This window comes from Bidens hawaiensis, unplaced genomic scaffold (assembly GCF_021521415.1).
Source record: "Bidens hawaiensis isolate Kalapana, Puna unplaced genomic scaffold, B.hawaiensis_p1.1 tig00002525_1, whole genome shotgun sequence".
Lineage (NCBI taxonomy): Eukaryota > Viridiplantae > Streptophyta > Magnoliopsida > Asterales > Asteraceae > Bidens > Bidens hawaiensis.
In genome coordinates this window covers 291,098-308,395 of record NW_027491138.1, presented here as the reverse complement: position 1 = coordinate 308,395, position 17,298 = coordinate 291,098, and the positions used below count along the sequence as shown (strand labels likewise).

Here is a 17,298-nt window from a genome sequence, read left to right as displayed (position 1 = left end):
TGAACAGATAAATTTACATATATATAAGTAAAATCAGTTTCTAAGTAATCATAATTTTGAAGGAATGATTAATTTATATTATTAATATAACTATTAGTAAAATCAGATCTTATTACACTATAAATAATGTATTTCATAAATAGTTAATAAAAAAGAAAAGTGGTTTAGAAGTTAAAAATAATACTAATACAATATAAAAGAAACAAATTGTCATATTCATTCAAACCCCATACTGATCCCAAATTGAATGACCAAAATTTAATTTTTTTTGTGCCATACTATAGGAAAAAATAAACTTAGGGTTTTGATTCATAATAAAGAGACAAGTAAATGGATGGTTTAAATACCTTGACTGATACATGATTCGAATAACAACCTGGGGGAGGGGGGAGGGGAGCTAAAATACAAAATAGAAAACGGTTAGGTGAAGGGAAGCATATGTCAATTGGGGTGTGTGCTTAAAAAAGATGATAAGTCAGTATTTAAAAGGGTCTAAAGAAAACATGTGTTTTAAAGATAATAATGAAAATTATTAATTAGTTTCATATGATAGTCAAAACTTTTTAAATGAATGCAATAATTGTTATAATTATTCCTACATTTCAACTTTCTTTAATTGTCTATAAATCATAACCGCCTTATGTTTTAACTTACTTGAATTTTCATTTAGTGATATAAATCACTTACTCTATAACAATCCTCCAATGTTACGAATAATTTTCAAAATACAAAAGTTATTGAATTTAACATAATTAAATTGTTAAATTTGAAAAGCACATTTTCTAATTATTAGCTTATTTAACCATATTATGATTTGAAAAGAATAATGATTTAAACCGTTATTGACAATCTATATATATTATATTATTACGTCATAAGCACAAGTTTAAATAGCCTCTCATAAAAAAAATATTAAGTTTACAAAATTTGAAAAACAGTTTCACATCTAAATACTCGTATAAAATCATTAAATTTTAGGATACTTCAAAAACGGAACGGGTCGGGTTTCGGGTTAAAAAATTGATGAAAGTCACAGGTTACAAAATCATACAATAAGAACATGAATTATCGATTATCTCATATAACTAACAAATGGGTCATGAAATATTCGGATTAAATGGGTCATATGTTATAAGATATAGTAAATGGGTGATTCAATAGAAGGTATTTTTTTTAATATAGAATTAATTTAATAGTAAGAAATTTTAAGGTTGCAAATTATTTATGAAAAATAGTCAAGTTAACTAATAGAAAATGGGCATGTTTCCAAAAAGTGTCTTGTTTTAATATAATATATATAGATAGATTTCTGAACTTGATTCTGAGTCGTTGAGTAAGAAAATGGTTATGTGTTAAAAGTAATTTAATTTGATTACTTATAATTTAGATTGTTCATAAAAAATATTAAAAATAGTTACTTCATTTTAAGATAGTTAATGTATTGATTATGATTTAAAGATAGTTAATGTATTGACTATGATTTAAAAATATGTTTTATGGCCATATGATTTAAGTTGCTATTTAATATGAATTTAAAATTATTTAAATGTGAATAAAATCTAGGACGACTTGATATTTTATTTTCTTTTTGAACTATTTAATTGTGAAGAAAATAAAAGAAGTGTTTGTTATATATGGAAGCAATAGGGTTGGACCAATAAAAAGAGCTAATGTGTTCAAAAACTCTATTGCTTTAATAGTATAGTTAGATTAAAGAAATTGTTAAATACCCATTCTAACGTAATTAACTATAAATAATTCACTAACTATCAATTATTTTTAAAAATGTTAATTTATTAGAACCATTGATATTTTTGATTTTTTTTTATATATTTTTTAAATGAATTTTCTATTACATCCTAATGTTCGTTTGAGTCGTAATACGCATTAAATAAAATGATGACCTGTCAAAAATAAATACAAATAGCGATTAAGTTGTTAACACATTAACTATAGAAATATAATAATATAAGCTTTAGAAAATAAAAAAATAAAACATGAAAAGAGGCCAAGTGTTGGATCATGAAATCTATTGACTTTTGATCCGCAGACAACTCACGCATTTTCCAACTTTTCTTATTTCCTTTACATCTTTCTTTTCTTATCTTCACTTTGTAATAAAGCAAATATGTATTTTTTTTTCTAAATTGTCTTTAATCCCTTTTAAAAGTATCACTTAGAATAATCCATACTTTATACCGTTTTAAATGTAACAATCTAGTAAAAATGGAATGCAATTAGAGTTAAGCAAATTAGCCTTAAGCCTTTTAGTGTTAAGAGCATCCACAACCATAATCATGTGGCAAAGTCTGGATCCAGGTGGAACAAGCGGACGAAGGGGTGGCGGACAACCATTAATCTTGGTGAAGTTTGGCACTTAAGTTTAGAATGAGGTTTGCATATACAAACCACCCTACGTGCTTGTTTGGTGGTTCTTACTTTCACAAACACATATAAATATGACTACTATTTAGACCCCTCGCGTTGAGGTGGCGGGGGCATAACATTATGTAAAAATAGTGAAATTTATATCTTAAATTGCCAACTTGAGACCCAGGTCTACACCATGGCTACAACATAAATACTCGGTTCATGTTACGTCTTAGCCAACTATGACTACCAATAACAAACTAATTAATTTTGAACAGCCAAGTAAAAATGTTCGGTTCGAACAAGACTATAGGAGGCCACATCTCACATAAACTAAACCGTTTTGACCATCTTTGCTTACAAAGCTGAATGATATCACCCCGGATACATCCAAAGATCATTTAAGTTAAATCTATTATATATGTGACATTTATGTGTGTAGAAATTAATCATTAATAATTAATAATGGATAAGCCTTTTGTTTTTTTTAGTTTTAAGGCGTCGGCAATGCTCACAAGGGAAGGAAGTAAAGCTTAAAAGCGTCACCGACACAGTAACGCGCCTCCAATTGGGCCCCATATCCAAATATTTCTTAAATAACTATTTGTTGTGTATGGAACGTGTCTGCATGTGAGCTTCCTTCTCCTACATTAATATTCATCATCATTATGTTCATATATATATATATATAAAGTTATCGTGTCATAAAAGAGGTACGCAACTGACCAATCAACTAAAACTTATAAGAATGTATAATAACTAGTATTAAGTATTAACAGAGCAACTGGTCTTTTGATACAAAGTCGTAGGGTGATAATTAAGACTTGATTTTAGATTCAAAACCTGATGGGCTGATATGGGACTTGATCTTTATGGTACTATTAGATTCAAAATCTGACATGGGTCAAAACTATGTTCAAAGTTATAACAGGACCATACAAATTTAAAATATTATAGAAGAAATACAAAGGTTTATGATAAATGAATACTCAACTTTAAAAAAGGGTAAATATTTTTAAGATATCAATTATAAGGACCTAGCCTACTCGGAACATTTGGGTTCGATATTTAGGTATGGGATCCCATATGCGAACATGTTTAAATTTTCTTGTTAGTATCAGTTGAATATGATATTAGATGATATCATAGGTGTGCCAAGCGAGCAATTGCCCAAACCTCAAAAACTATTTTCTTACAATACATCTCGCTCTTTTTCCATGTTGTTTTTATCCTCTCCTCTCTACCTAGCTACCCACTCATTTATAACTCATTTTAGCCAATTCTTAACACTAAAAAGTATTGGATATTCACTTTTTTCTTCACTTTTGTGTGTAATGATTAAACTTGTAATTAAATAAAAAAAAAAGAAAAGATAAAACTGTGTGTGATGGTGACATGTTGGTGGGCCCCACAGCCCTTGCGTCCATCAACAAAATACTATCAAGAGCGGTTCACCTTCTTGCGGCCCTTAAAATAATGGTGTTTTAACACCCATTTATCACGATGTGACACGCACTACTCTATTACATATCTAACTAAATGTTAGATTGTCTCCTCTCTTCTCGGTCTCATTCTCGTATCTTCTCTCAAAATACATGAAAATCACAATCTAGTTGATATACTAAATCCTAAACCATTAGTTTTAGATTTATATTTTAAATTTTCTTTGGTAAAAGTTTATATAATTTAGAACATCCAACCAGTAATTTTAACACATACATAATTCTTACTGACATATCAAAACCCGACGAGTAATTAATTATCTAATATAGAGTCGACAAGTATGAGACCGAGTATGAAAAAACATGTGGATCTCCATCCCTCCGAAATATAATCACATAATCAATCAACATATCATCAAGAAGTTTAAAAAATAAAAACCTTGTATTTAAGGAATTCAGTTACCCTCATCAATAAATATTTGACATTTGTTTGTAAGGTTTATTATCTGACTGACCTGGTGGAGCCTCACACTCCCACGCCGTGTGAGTGTGAAAGCGAAGACACACACACACACGCACGCTCTCGATAGATATAAATAAATAAATTGTGCGTAAATTCCGGCGGCAGATCTACTAGTAGAGGTCGACGGTGGCGGTGACTTCATTTAATTAATAGATTCTTTCACCCCATCCCATCACTCAAGTTGATATTCTTCTTTTATCTATTCTATGAAATTAATATGTTTTTTATGAAAATTAATTCCCTCTGTAAGTCTGTAATATTATTTATTCCATTCCATTCCATTCCATTCCATTCAATTCAATTCAATTCAATACATTATTTAGCGGCGAATCTCATTAGTGTCATCCATTAATCGCACATCTAGTTCCATCACTCTCTATTAATGCATCTATTATATATCAATTTATTTATTCATCTCATCTTATATTATTATTATTATAGAGAGTTCAAGTGAGTAGCTAGCTAGTGTCTTCTCATTGGATCCATCATATCCACACCTCTGCAACTTCAAAACCTAACTGACAACTAATGATGTGGAATTAATTAATTGCTCAATTGTTAGCTGAATTGGTTGGATTCATCACATCTAATTTGAGGTATGCAATTTCTTCTTTTCAATTATCTCAACAACAACCCTAACTTATCAATTTGGTACTTTTTATCAATTCAATTTCCCTCAATTTCTGCTGTTTTGTTATGAATTTCAATGAATCTCATTATCTTTCAAGTGTAGGATCTTGAATTTTATTACGATTATTTAAGGATCTGATGATTATAGTGTAAACGAGCCGAGCCAAGCTCGTTTTCACTTACAAGAGCTCGAGCGTGGGTTCACGACCGACTCGGCTCGTTTGCAACCCTTATTATATGAAAATTTTGAAATTATATGAATAATTTGTTATGTGTATCATTGTTTCTTTTGAAATTGAGCTCATTTGAATGATCTTTTGATATGATTTTGTGGTTTAAAACCAGTAAAATGGCCCGACCACTTCATCGAGGTGTTGGAAGGCTTTCAGGAAACATTCAAGATTATTTAGAAGACGCGCAAATGAATATCAAGGAAGATTCTTATAAAACCACGAAAACATGCTCTGATTCTGTTTTCTTATCATTAAGGAACCCGTTCCAGATCTTATTTCCGGAAAATAATTCATCCAAACAAGACACCTTTGAAAATGGAGCTCTAGTTTCTGACCAATTCACTGCCACAAATTCGAAAAACCGCCATTTGTTAACTTTACTTATCCTCAAATTCAGTTTGATTTTGATAGTGATTGTTGGTCTCACTATATCTCTTTTATGGACTATTTCACTCACAACCGGTAGCAAAAGTCCTATCATTCATGGGTACAGACGGTTACAAGAACAGCTTGTTTCAGATTTGTGGGACATTGGTGAGTTGTCACTTGGTGCCACGAGGTTTAAAGAAACTGAGTTTTGTTCTCCAGAGTTTGAAAATTTTGTACCTTGTTTCAATACTACTGAGAATCTCGAGATGGGGTTGACCGATGGGAAAGAGTTTGACCGTCGATGTGGGCCCGTTTCGAAACGGAATTGTTTGATTCTTGCTCCATTTAAGTATAAGATTCCTCATAAATGGCCTACTGGAAGAGATGTAATTTGGATTGATAATGTTAAGATTACAGCACAAGAGGTGCTTTCATCTGGAAGCTTGACAAAAAGGTCAGTAAAAATTTTTCTTGATTATTTGATTCTGATATTCAAGATCTTGATTTATCATTATTAAATTGTTGCAGGATGATAATGTTGGATGATGACCAAATTTCATTTAGTTTTGCATCTTCAATGGTAGATGATAATATTGAAGATTACTCACATCAAATAGCAGAAATGATTGGTTTAAGAAACGAATCTTATCTTGTGCAAGCTGGAGTAAGTATAAAAAACCACTTTCCAAAATTATACTCATTTGGTAACAGGTCAAAACGAGTCTGGTCGGGTTGGGTTGACCTGCAAACACTGTTTCATCCCTTTCTTTGAACTTTTATAATTAACTAATGTAATAGTTATGATGACTAAAACAAATTTATTACAATAATAATCTGAATCTTTGATAAAACAAATTAAGAGATTGTATGAATTAAAATAAGACTTTTGGCGGTTGTCAACCCTTTCTTGACCTGTTTAATCTAAACATATTGATTTTTTATTATTTCACATAATGATACCTTAAATGTACATTTTACAACAAAAAGCACAAGTGTATATGAGCAATTGCATTTTAGTTATAAATTCTTATGTCAATTTCTCTTTTTAAGTTTTTAAATTTTAGCATAAGATACCCAACCAATTAAATTAATGGTATAAAACACATTTTAAAAAATAACAATAAAAATAAAAATAAATGGGTTAAACGGGTCAACATGCAAACCCACTGGGTTGGCACAAACACGACCCGTTTAGCTAAATGGGTCGAAATGGCACCTCTACTGCCTACCATCCTTATGATGAAATTGCATAGTTTAATGACGGTTTTTATCCATTTTTTTCAGGTGAGAACCGTATTAGATATAGGTTGCGGTTATGGTAGTTTAGGAGCACATCTATTTCCAAAAGAAATTTTAGCAATGTGCATTGCAAATTATGAGTCTTCTGGTAGTCAAGTTCAAATAGCACTTGAGCGTGGCCTCCCTGCAATTGTCGGCTCGTTTGCTTCAAAACAATTACCGTTACCATCACTTTCGTTTGACATGATTCATAGTGCATGGGATGGTGTTCAATGGGATAAAAAAGGTATCCTTTTCTTTTAATAGCATGCACAAAATAGAAAATTAGTTTTCATTTTTCCCAGTTTTAGCCACTATATATTAGAACCAAAAATTAGAAATCATCTTACACTTTGTTTCCAACTTTTGCAACGATAATATGCTGTTTTACCAATTGTATATGCCATTCATCGTCTAATTTGACATTTAATAACTATTTTGATATACAACATTAGAATAACTTATTTTCTTGCTTTATATAATTTTTTAGAGTATATTACACTTTTCGTTGTTTAGGCATGTAGCAAATTTCAGGTTTTATCCTTAAACTAAGGAAATAACACCAATCGTCCTTTATGTTCAAATTTGCATGCATGTTTCATCCTTTCCACTGACGGGTGTTAGATTTCCGTTAAGTCCGGTCAGGTGACTAGCACATGAGGTTATTTTATTTTCATCTTTTTGAACATAAAGGACGACTGCTGTATCTCCTAACTATGCCCTTTGTTTTATTTTTACATTTATTTGTTGTTTCATGAAAATTGAATTTGAAATTAATCTTTATGTCTTTTATCCTTTTTTGTTATAGATGGCGTATATTTGATAGAGGTTGACCGAGTTTTGAGGCCAGGTGGATACTTTGTTTGGACCTCACCGTTTGCAAACACACCAGCTTCTGTTCGTGATAAAGAAAATATAAAAAAATGGGATTTTGTTCAGAATATTGCTAAAGATTTATGTTGGGATTTATTATCACAACAAGATAAAACGGTCGTGTGGAAAAAACCTAGCAAGAAAGATTGTTATGCTTCTAGGTATGCTACCTATATCTGCCTTTTTATCATTTACTAGAAGTGGTATGATGGGCTTGTTGACCGGGGCAAACTGGGTTTTGGATGAAATGCGTCAGTTTTATTATTACTTATGAGCTATCTTAATTAATTATTGTAGGAAACATGGGCCAGGCCCATTAATTTGCAAAGTGGGCCATGATGTTGAATCTCCATATTACCATCCACTTGAGGCGTGCATAGGTGGGACCCACAGCCGGAGATGGATTCCTATTGAAGAAAGGGCCAGGTGGCCTTCTAGAGCTACCTTGAGCTCCAAGGAACTTGAGGTTCATGGTAATCCTCTACTATTTTTGAACGTTCATATTAAAATTATCTGGTAACTAATAATTAGTGTATTCACATGATGTTATATGTTTTTTTAGGTGTACTACAGGATGATTTTGCAGAAGATGACACTAAGTGGAAATCATCAGTTAGAGATTATTGGTCCTTGCTCTCCCCACTAATATTTTCAGATCACCCAAAAAGACCTGGTGACGAGGACCCGATTCCGCCATATAATATGGTTCGAAATGTGTTGGATATGAACGCACATTTTGGTGGTTTTAATTCTGCATTGTTGGATGCTAGAAAATCTGTTTGGGTGATGAATGTGGTCCCCACTAGCGAGGTCAACCATCTTCCACTTATCCTGGATAGGGGATTTGTTGGCGTGTTACATGATTGGTATGTTTTAATATTGTTTATACTATCTTGTCCCCTTTCAATTGGGGTGTGTAAACAAGCCAAGCCCAAGCTTGGGTCGTTTAACTTAAGAGAGTGCTCTTGAGTAACTTTTCAGCTTGGGCTAGGGTTCATTTATTATTTTATATTTTTTTCGTGCTAACTAGTTTATATACATTTATAATCATTTATATATATAAAATAAGTTATATATTATTTAATTAACTTTATCATAACTTTATATATAATAACAATTATTGTGTAATATATTGAATATATCAAATATAATTTGTATAAATAACAGGCTCATTTAGGCTCACAAGCCTACTCGAGCTCGATAACTAAAGCTCAATGTCTTTTATTAAACATGCTTATGTATAGGCTCGAGCTCAAGTAAGCACGGTTGAATTCAAATTTTTGGTGAGCCGATCTTGAGTAGCGCACAAGCGCCCGCTTACACCTTTACATTTTAGTTGATCTTTTATTTGACTCTTTTAAAATAAAACATAATGCGAACAGCAAATGCCATATCTAGTTGGAACAGTTTGTACAATATCACATAATGGTTACTTATTCTTTTTTTGGGCTGGTAATGTTGTTAGGTGTGAAGGATTCCCAAGTTACCCCAGAACTTATGATCTGGTGCATGCTGATGGACTTTTATCCCTTGAAACCGTAAAGCAGAGTCGGTGTAGCTTGCTTAATCTTTTTTATGAAATTGATCGATTACTCCGTCCAGAGGTATGTATCTTTATTGAGTTTCTTAATATATAAGATATTATAGATTAAGTAGCTAGTTGATGCAAGGGTTAGGGTGCATTGATACAAGATTTATGTGCTTATCTATGTGTGTATTTTAAGTTGTGTGTTTTTGAAATTGATTATAAAATACTAAGTAATTAGACTGAATAACTTTCTCTCATCAAAAGAGTTTAATCTTTGACAAATTTAGACATTAAAGTTTAGTTTTATACGAAGTTAGAAATTAAAGTGTAGTTTTTGACAAACCTGGACGTTAAAGTTTAATTTTTGTTTATTTTAGATGTTAAATTTCTACTAATTTTTTATGTTAAAGTTCTAATTTTAGATGTTAAAAGTCTTTGACGAATTTAAACGTTAAAATGTAGTTTTGACGAATCTAGATGTCAAGTATAGTTTTTGATGACTCTAGACTTGGTGCTAATTTTTGACGAATCTAGACTTAGTGCTAAGTTTTGACGAATAAGTGTAGTTTTTGACAAACTTAGACGTTAGAGTTCTACTTTACACTCTTTACTTCTTGATGAATTTAGGCGTTAAAAGTTTAGTTTTTGACAAATTGAGTGAAAATTTTATTTTGACAAATTTAATCATGGACTTCTTGCCTTCATCACGGATCTTATAATTAGTGAATTTCTTTTTCCATATATTAATTGTTTAGTATTTATTATATTCACTTCAATTCTCCAATGTCTTAACCATTATTATGGAAATTAAACACAGGGTTGGGTGATACTACGCGACACAACTTCGCTCATCGAATCAGCAAGAGCCATCACATCAGAATTAAAATGGGAAGCGCGTGTTGTTGAAATCGAGAGTAACAATGACGAAAAACTCCTTGTGTGTCAAAAGCCGTTAATAAGAAGTCAAGCAAGTTCATTTTGACAATACAATTCAACATTAATTTATTTCTTTGTTGTTGCACCATTTTATTATTCACCAAACAAAAAAGGACTTTGGGCAGAAACATAAAGCCGAAAGGAACTTAAAAGTTGTTGGTGATCTTAAAGAGAGAGCGGGGTCTTTGCTGACGTGGATATAGGCGCGGGATCGTTATACTTTGATATGATATGTTGAATTTAATGGCTATAAGAATAAGGCGAGGTTAGTATATATATAGAGTATTTGATGAAAGCAAATATCGTTCGTTTCTTGATCCTGTTGACAATATTTTTTCGATTCATAACATTTCAATTCCATTCTTTGATACTTTTTTGTTAAAGTTCATTATGGTGTTTTGAGTCTGTTTGTTCATTGGGCATCAACTGTGTTGACCATTGAAGCAAAAAGGTCAATGGTCAACACGACTGGTTTGGTTGGTTGATCCGGGATCCAGGCTGGCGGGACTGACATGATCATGGTCAGCTCTGGGTTTTTGATTTGAAGGAAGCCCGGTAAGATTTCAAAAAAAGATCTCAAGGGGTGTGCATTCATTGTTTAGAAAAACAAGGTTTTTGAAACCGACTAATGGAAAGGAAATGAGTACAGACGCGATATTAATAACAACCTAACCGAAGACATCACAAAAACACCCATGAACGAACACAATAGGCTATACTAGTCCATATTCTTTTCGACACATGTTTATTACGTAACACACCATATGATAATAAAGTAGCCATTGCTAAAAAAGCAATCTGACCCCTTGTATGATGATTTCGATTTGCCTGATGAAGACGGGTTGTCAGAGAAATTGCAATTCTTGGTCTCAAAACTATCAATTATTTGATATAGCCTAGCACAAATTTAAGTGGTTCAAGTTAAGGGTAGATTTAGCCCAAAGCTTAAGATCATTCGTAGGTTCCCATGCATAACCAGATCACTAAAATTTGTGGTGGGTTCGTGACGCCATAGGCGAAAAAGAATGCCATACATCTCTCTTGCTTAAAAGTTGTCTGCATGATTGATGCAAATGAGGATCCTGAGTTGCAACAGCTTCACGCCGCTATGTCGTCGATATTTTAAAGGAAATTCAAAACACGAACTATTTGAACAATATTTGAATACTATTATTTAGTTTTTTTTTTTAGAACGACTTTCCTTTTTATGTTGCCGTAATCTGGCTTTCAGAGTTTGGTTGGGCGTTCCCTCGGGAAACCATACCGTCGGCTGCCACTTGACAGTCGTGCCGTCACAAGAGCAGAACTCTATTGCGTAACACATGATGGAACGAAAACCCAAGTGGGCTTGAAATCCAAACTGACAGCCTTTGCACAAGGTCTAGTTCATTGTCAATATCCACCCAAAGGGACACGGTAGGTCACAATAGGGGTGTTCATGGTTTGGTTTGAAACCGCGAAACCGCCCAAACCGGCCATCGGTTTGGTTTCGCGGTTGGTTTTTTGTCTTTACTCTTGGTTGGTTGGTTTGAAAATTTCTAAATCGTAGTGAACGGTTTGGTTTACAGTTGAACCGAAAACCAACCGCATAAAACCGGACCGGACAGTATGATTTATTTATATGTATTTTTTAAATATTTCATAATATATATGTGTATATACATATACACTACTAAATATTGACAAATATTAATAATAAACAAAAAAAAGGTGGGCTAAGCCCAAATAAAAAATGCAAGCAACTTTCGTTGGCTTTTTATTTTCTAAAATGAGGTCTTAAAAAGGTAAAAATACGTTGTTTGTTAAATTATTGTGACTTGTACAATATTTACATATCATGAATTATTTTGGACATATTGTATAAAGATCGAACAAGACCAAACCGTGAAATCAAACCGGACCAAACCGTTATTAACGGTTCGGTTTAAGAGTTCAACGGTGTGGTTTTGGTTTACGAAAATTAAAAACCGTTACTAACGATTTGGTTCACAGTTTGAATTAAAAACCGCGAACACCCTAGGTCACAAGGGGGGATGTAATAATATTATTTAGTTAGTTGATTAACGGTTGAATCTGATTTCAAAATTCGGTTAAAAGTAAACAAACCTAAACAGTACAGCAAGTCAACCTAATTAATGTCTTTATCACCCATTCATTTGAATGGGTGATGACTTGTTAATATTATGATTTATGACTACCAAACAAAATCAAACATTTACCAACAATAATAATAATCATAATAATATAATCTTCCTCTCCTCCACAATCTACCTGAGATTCTAAAAACCCATTCATCTCTTCACAAACCCATTTGCCGGTTTTTTGTTTCTCAACAAAACAATTTCAAAGCACCATAACACTTCAATTGATCCTGCGTGCACCATCGTTAATCATGAGGCAAACGATCATTTCGCAATTAGGGCTCGTTCTGTTGGTGCTATTATTTGGCACGCTAACATGTGCAGAGGAAATTGAGGTTTCTAATTCTATGGGTCCGCCCAAATTGATAATCTTTAGCTCTCAATCTCCGATTTGTCCGTTTGATAACTCTTCAGGTGCCATTGCTGTTATTGAGGTATCATAATAGTAATGATCCAAATTTTCTCATATTATTTTCAATTTGGTTTGTTTTATTAATATTGTTGATTTTGTGGCACGTCTGGGTCAGTTTTGGGCTAAAAATGAAGCTTTGGTTTTGAAGTTTTGATTTATTTTGTTTCGGTTTTTGGGTTTTTTTTTTTTTTACCATTTGAGCTTGAATATTTTGGGCCGATAAAAAATTTGTCCCCAAAAGAATGATTTCGAGTGTAAATAATTTTGTTAATTGATACTTGATTAATTATTATACATTTGGGCTAAAATATTTAAGTTACATATTTAATAAATTCTTATAAATTACTTAAAATAAAAAATGAAAATCTGTAAATTCGAATTGGGGTTTTCGGTTTTTATTACATGCAACACCAAAACCAAACTGTCGGTTTCACGAACACCCCTCATCATCATCATCATCATCATCATCATCATCATCATCATCGTACTCAGTATATCCCACCAATAGCAAAGCTATGGTAGGGTCTGAGGAGGGTCGATAGTAGTTTTGCATCAAGCCTTGGACTAAGGCACATAACACTCAACCATTGGGACACCGGCCGATTGGTGCATGTACCCTTGTCTTTCGACTATCAACACCACCACATGATGCCTGATTAACCTTCCGCCGCTTTTAACGTTATTTTCACGAGATTAGTAAAATAACGTCAAAATTAGTGCAATTTCACTTTTGCCCACTCGAGGGTTTACACATCCATACATTATATTCACGAACACCCCTATATTCTAGAATAAAATTGGTAATTGATTAACTTGATCATGATTCTTAATTACAACATAAATCTGATAATATAAGGACTTGAAAGAGGTCAAGGTAGTCATAATCAGATTAAGATAATCTGTTTGAATTAGCTGCATTTTTTTCCTAATTATTTAACCCTAAAATAATCAGAATGTATTGTTTGTAAATGCATGATTGTATAAAAATAGGATTTTTATTGTATTCTTAATTGGTATCCTCACACCATTTTGCAAAATCTTTAATTTTAGGGAGACGAGTCATCTTTGCAAAAGGCGTTAAATACGATTCACAAGAACACTCAAAGTTATGTTGTTATCCTCTTCTATGCATCTTGGTGTCCATTTTCAATAACATTCAGACCAAAGTTATCAATTATGGCTTCATTATATCCTTCAATTTCTCATTTTGCCTTTGAAGAATCTGTCATAAGACCGAGGTTTGAGAATTATGTTTTCCTCTTTAATGAAAAAAGTTGGATAATTGGGTGTTATGCATATACATTAATGACTAACTTTTATATAAGCTATTAATATTTTTCATTTTTGTGTAGCATACTCTCAAAATATGGTGTTCATGGATTCCCTACACTCTTTGTCTTGAATTCAACAATGCATGCGCGTTACCATGGATCCCGAACTATAGGTTCGCTTATGACTTTCTACACTAATGTTACCGGTAATTTTACTTTTCCTTAGACCTTAAATACCCTTAGTTTATCCGTTTTTTCATAACTGAGGTTCTATTGCATGCGATGGTAAAAATGGAATTTAGAAATGGTTTTATTCCTGCATTGTCTGAATTAGCTTATGTACCCGAAAATGATAAAATTTGATCAGGTATATCTAAAAATGGTGAAACCGGTAAAAATTCTAAACTTAGTTATAAATGCAACAAGTCAAACGTGTCAAAAGTCAACCTAAGTGTATTCAAATGCTTACATCTTACGTCGCTTTGTTATAAAAAAAAGTTGCATTAGATGTTAATAGTTTAATTTTGTTAGTATATCTAATACCTTTTGTTATATATGTTTAGTCCAGTGGTTTTCAGGCGGGTTGGATGGCCTTATCATTTTCTGTTAATTGACCGAAATACCCCTTTACCCGCTCCACAACCACCGGATTAAACATGTAAATTTAGAAAAAAAAATGTGTCAAAATGTGTAATATAGGTACATCACAGGGACCGACCGTGTATTTAGTTCTAAATACAATTAATCCTTTTCTTGATTACAATTTACATTAAATGATTGTATGTATAGGTATCCTACGTGAATCCATCAATGGAACATCTCTTGGTGAAACCATATACGAGCACGATAACCAAAACATGAAGGGGCCCGACCGCTGCCCATTTTCATGGGCGCGGTCTCCTGAAAACATGCTTCAACATGAAACATACTTAACATTAGCCACCATATTTGTGGTTTTAAGGTTGTTGTATTGGCGTTATCCATATATCATGGCACGTGCTCGGGTTTCTTGGACAAGAAGGATCCCAGACATAAGGTTTAAAAGCTTGTGGGAACATCCTTTATCGTACATGAAGCGAGCCATACAATTATTCACTTCATTGACCGAGCCTTGCAAAAGAAGCAACCTTCGTGGGCCCATGAATGCCAAGGCTAAGGCTGTGTGGGATTCAAAGTCATTAGCTTCGGTTTCGTTTGGCAAGGCGAGCACGAGCCGGGATTGAGTTTGACTTGTTGACTGAGATGATTTGTGGTTTATGTGTATACTTGTGGAAGTTAATGTGGTTTCTTGATAGGGAGGGTTTTGCCAAATTGACTTTGTGTTGAATGTATATATTCCAACGTGGTGATAGGAAAAAAGTTGTAACAAGCTTTTTTATGGTTTTCTATTTTTTATTTTATTTTATTTTATCTTTTGTTAGTACGTGGGCCGCCACCCACGAAAGCAAAATCACAGTAGGCAATCGCACACCAACAGGTGATCCGTTATCATGTTTGACAGTCCTAATCCATTCGTTGGTGTCTTAATCGATCAAACGTTACCCTGACTGGTTCAAATGTAATACAAGTTAGCTACTTCATCTTCTCCTATTCTACTTTTTTTAGTGCAATAGAAATTGAATACCTGATCCAGATTTGCATTTAGCAATGGCAAATAAAAGATATTTAGAGTCAAATAAAATCCACTGATTCGGATGGTTTGACATGGGCTAAAAAAGGTATAATATACTATATTATTCTTGTTGTATTGAACAACTAGTACTTATTAGTTGGATGTTTTAAATTAATCATTTTCAATTGGTTGAAGAATATCAATTATTCATGAGGAGTATGCATAATGCATGAAACCAACTTTAGCCAAAGTACTTTCTTTCATGGGGCCTATTGAGAGAGGAGAGAACAGAGATCACAGCCATGCAGGCAAAACCAAGAGTCAGGAGAACCGTAGCAATGATACCGCGATCAAGAAACTTATCTACTTTGGAATGGAATTGGTCGATGTCAAACCCGAGGTTGATTCTTGATCCTAAAGCAATTACTATTAATGATAGTAGAGCAACCACACTATCTACAACTTCCTTCAACTCTATTGATGCAGCAAACCCTGCACCAACCGCGGTTGCCAATATGTAGCTGATCAACTGTAAAATTTCAAGTGAACAATAATGTTACGGCCGATCTGAATTTTTTATATGGTTTTTCAACATATTATTAAAAAAAAAACTCATTTTTACAAAAGACTTAGCTACGAACCTTATCAGCGTAGAAGTCGAATTGAGGAAGACACGGATGGCGAATCATCCTCTTCCCATTGCGCGCATAGTAAAAGGCAAAAGGAAGCTGAATCAACAAGTAGACTGCACCAATGACCGCCGCTGCAAAAACGAACCTGTTGGCCATACAAAATTTGAGTTACATGGTTGGGCAATGAATTAAAGGCGTACGGTTGGTTAATAACCGATCGACCTGTAAGTCTTGACATCCTTCCAAGTAGTCTTATCACCGGCAAGCTTGTAAGTGTTGCACACCATGTACACAGCAGAAGCAACTAAAAGCATTAGAGCCAGGATCCTCAACACCAGGGTGGAGTATGCTGTAACTTTTACTGCCATGATCTCTACCTACTCACTTGAGTTATTTTGTAAATTACACAGATCAATTAATAGTTCCTTGTTTAACTTAAATATTAATTTATATATGGATCTGTTCGTTACAAACAAATATTGTTGTGCTTAGATAGATGTTTTCAAGGTGCCTGCCTGCCGGCCTGTTCCTTTTACATTTTTTAATATGTTCTCTTTTTGTCTAAAGCACCCAATAAAAATACTCTCTTTTGAAAAATAATGGTACCGTACCATGCACATAAACGAATAAATATAAGAAAATAAAACTTCATGGGTAACCCATAATAAATTTTGGAACTAGGGGCATCCGAATACATAAAACGGAGAAGAAAAAAGAATTGCTCTGGTTTTGAGCTTATAAGAATTAAGGATTACCCAACATCAAATAACATCAACTCATTTTTGATACATTATTATATATTAATGAGATGAGAATGCTACAAGTAAGCTTGAATAGGTGATGAACTAAAAGCAAGTTGGTATAGAAGGTCAAGTGTTAAAAACAAAATTATTTTGCTACTCGAACTCAAAACCCGTATTTACTTGAACCTGTTCAGGCCGAACGGGGCTTAACTGGAATGCTAAAATGTAAGAAAAGTTCAACAATTTGCTCTTTTGTCCCTCTCTTTTTGGAAGCAAATGCTTTCACTGAATGCAAACAAATAATA

General features: G+C 33.1%; 3 protein-coding genes across 3 annotated transcripts; 2 read left to right on the top strand and 1 right to left on the bottom strand.

The window, feature by feature from the left end:
- Positions 1-5,314: 5,314 nt before the first annotated feature.
- On the top strand, positions 5,315-10,473 carry LOC143619973 (putative pectin methyltransferase QUA2). The gene is made up of 8 exons (XM_077091784.1): positions 5,315-6,021; positions 6,096-6,231; positions 6,852-7,092; positions 7,654-7,879; positions 8,016-8,191; positions 8,281-8,584; positions 9,184-9,322; positions 10,064-10,473. The coding sequence occupies exons 1-8, from the start codon at positions 5,315-5,317 to the stop codon at positions 10,226-10,228; spliced, it is 2,094 nt and encodes a 697-aa protein (XP_076947899.1). The 3' UTR covers positions 10,229-10,473.
- Positions 10,474-12,574: 2,101 nt separating this feature from the next.
- Positions 12,575-15,371, top strand: LOC143619972 (5'-adenylylsulfate reductase-like 4). Its single transcript, XM_077091783.1, has 4 exons — positions 12,575-12,757; positions 13,786-13,973; positions 14,088-14,212; positions 14,796-15,371. Exons 1-4 carry the CDS (start codon positions 12,575-12,577, stop codon positions 15,227-15,229), a joined length of 930 nt encoding a protein of 309 aa, XP_076947898.1. The 3' UTR covers positions 15,230-15,371.
- A 478-nt stretch (positions 15,372-15,849) lies between these two features.
- Positions 15,850-16,662, bottom strand: LOC143619849 (CASP-like protein 4D1). Its single transcript, XM_077091680.1, has 3 exons — positions 16,473-16,662; positions 16,260-16,395; positions 15,850-16,147 (listed from the first exon to the last, which is right to left on the bottom strand). Exons 1-3 carry the CDS (start codon positions 16,616-16,618, stop codon positions 15,860-15,862), a joined length of 570 nt encoding a protein of 189 aa, XP_076947795.1. The 5' UTR covers positions 16,619-16,662; the 3' UTR covers positions 15,850-15,859.
- Positions 16,663-17,298: the final 636 nt, after the last annotated feature.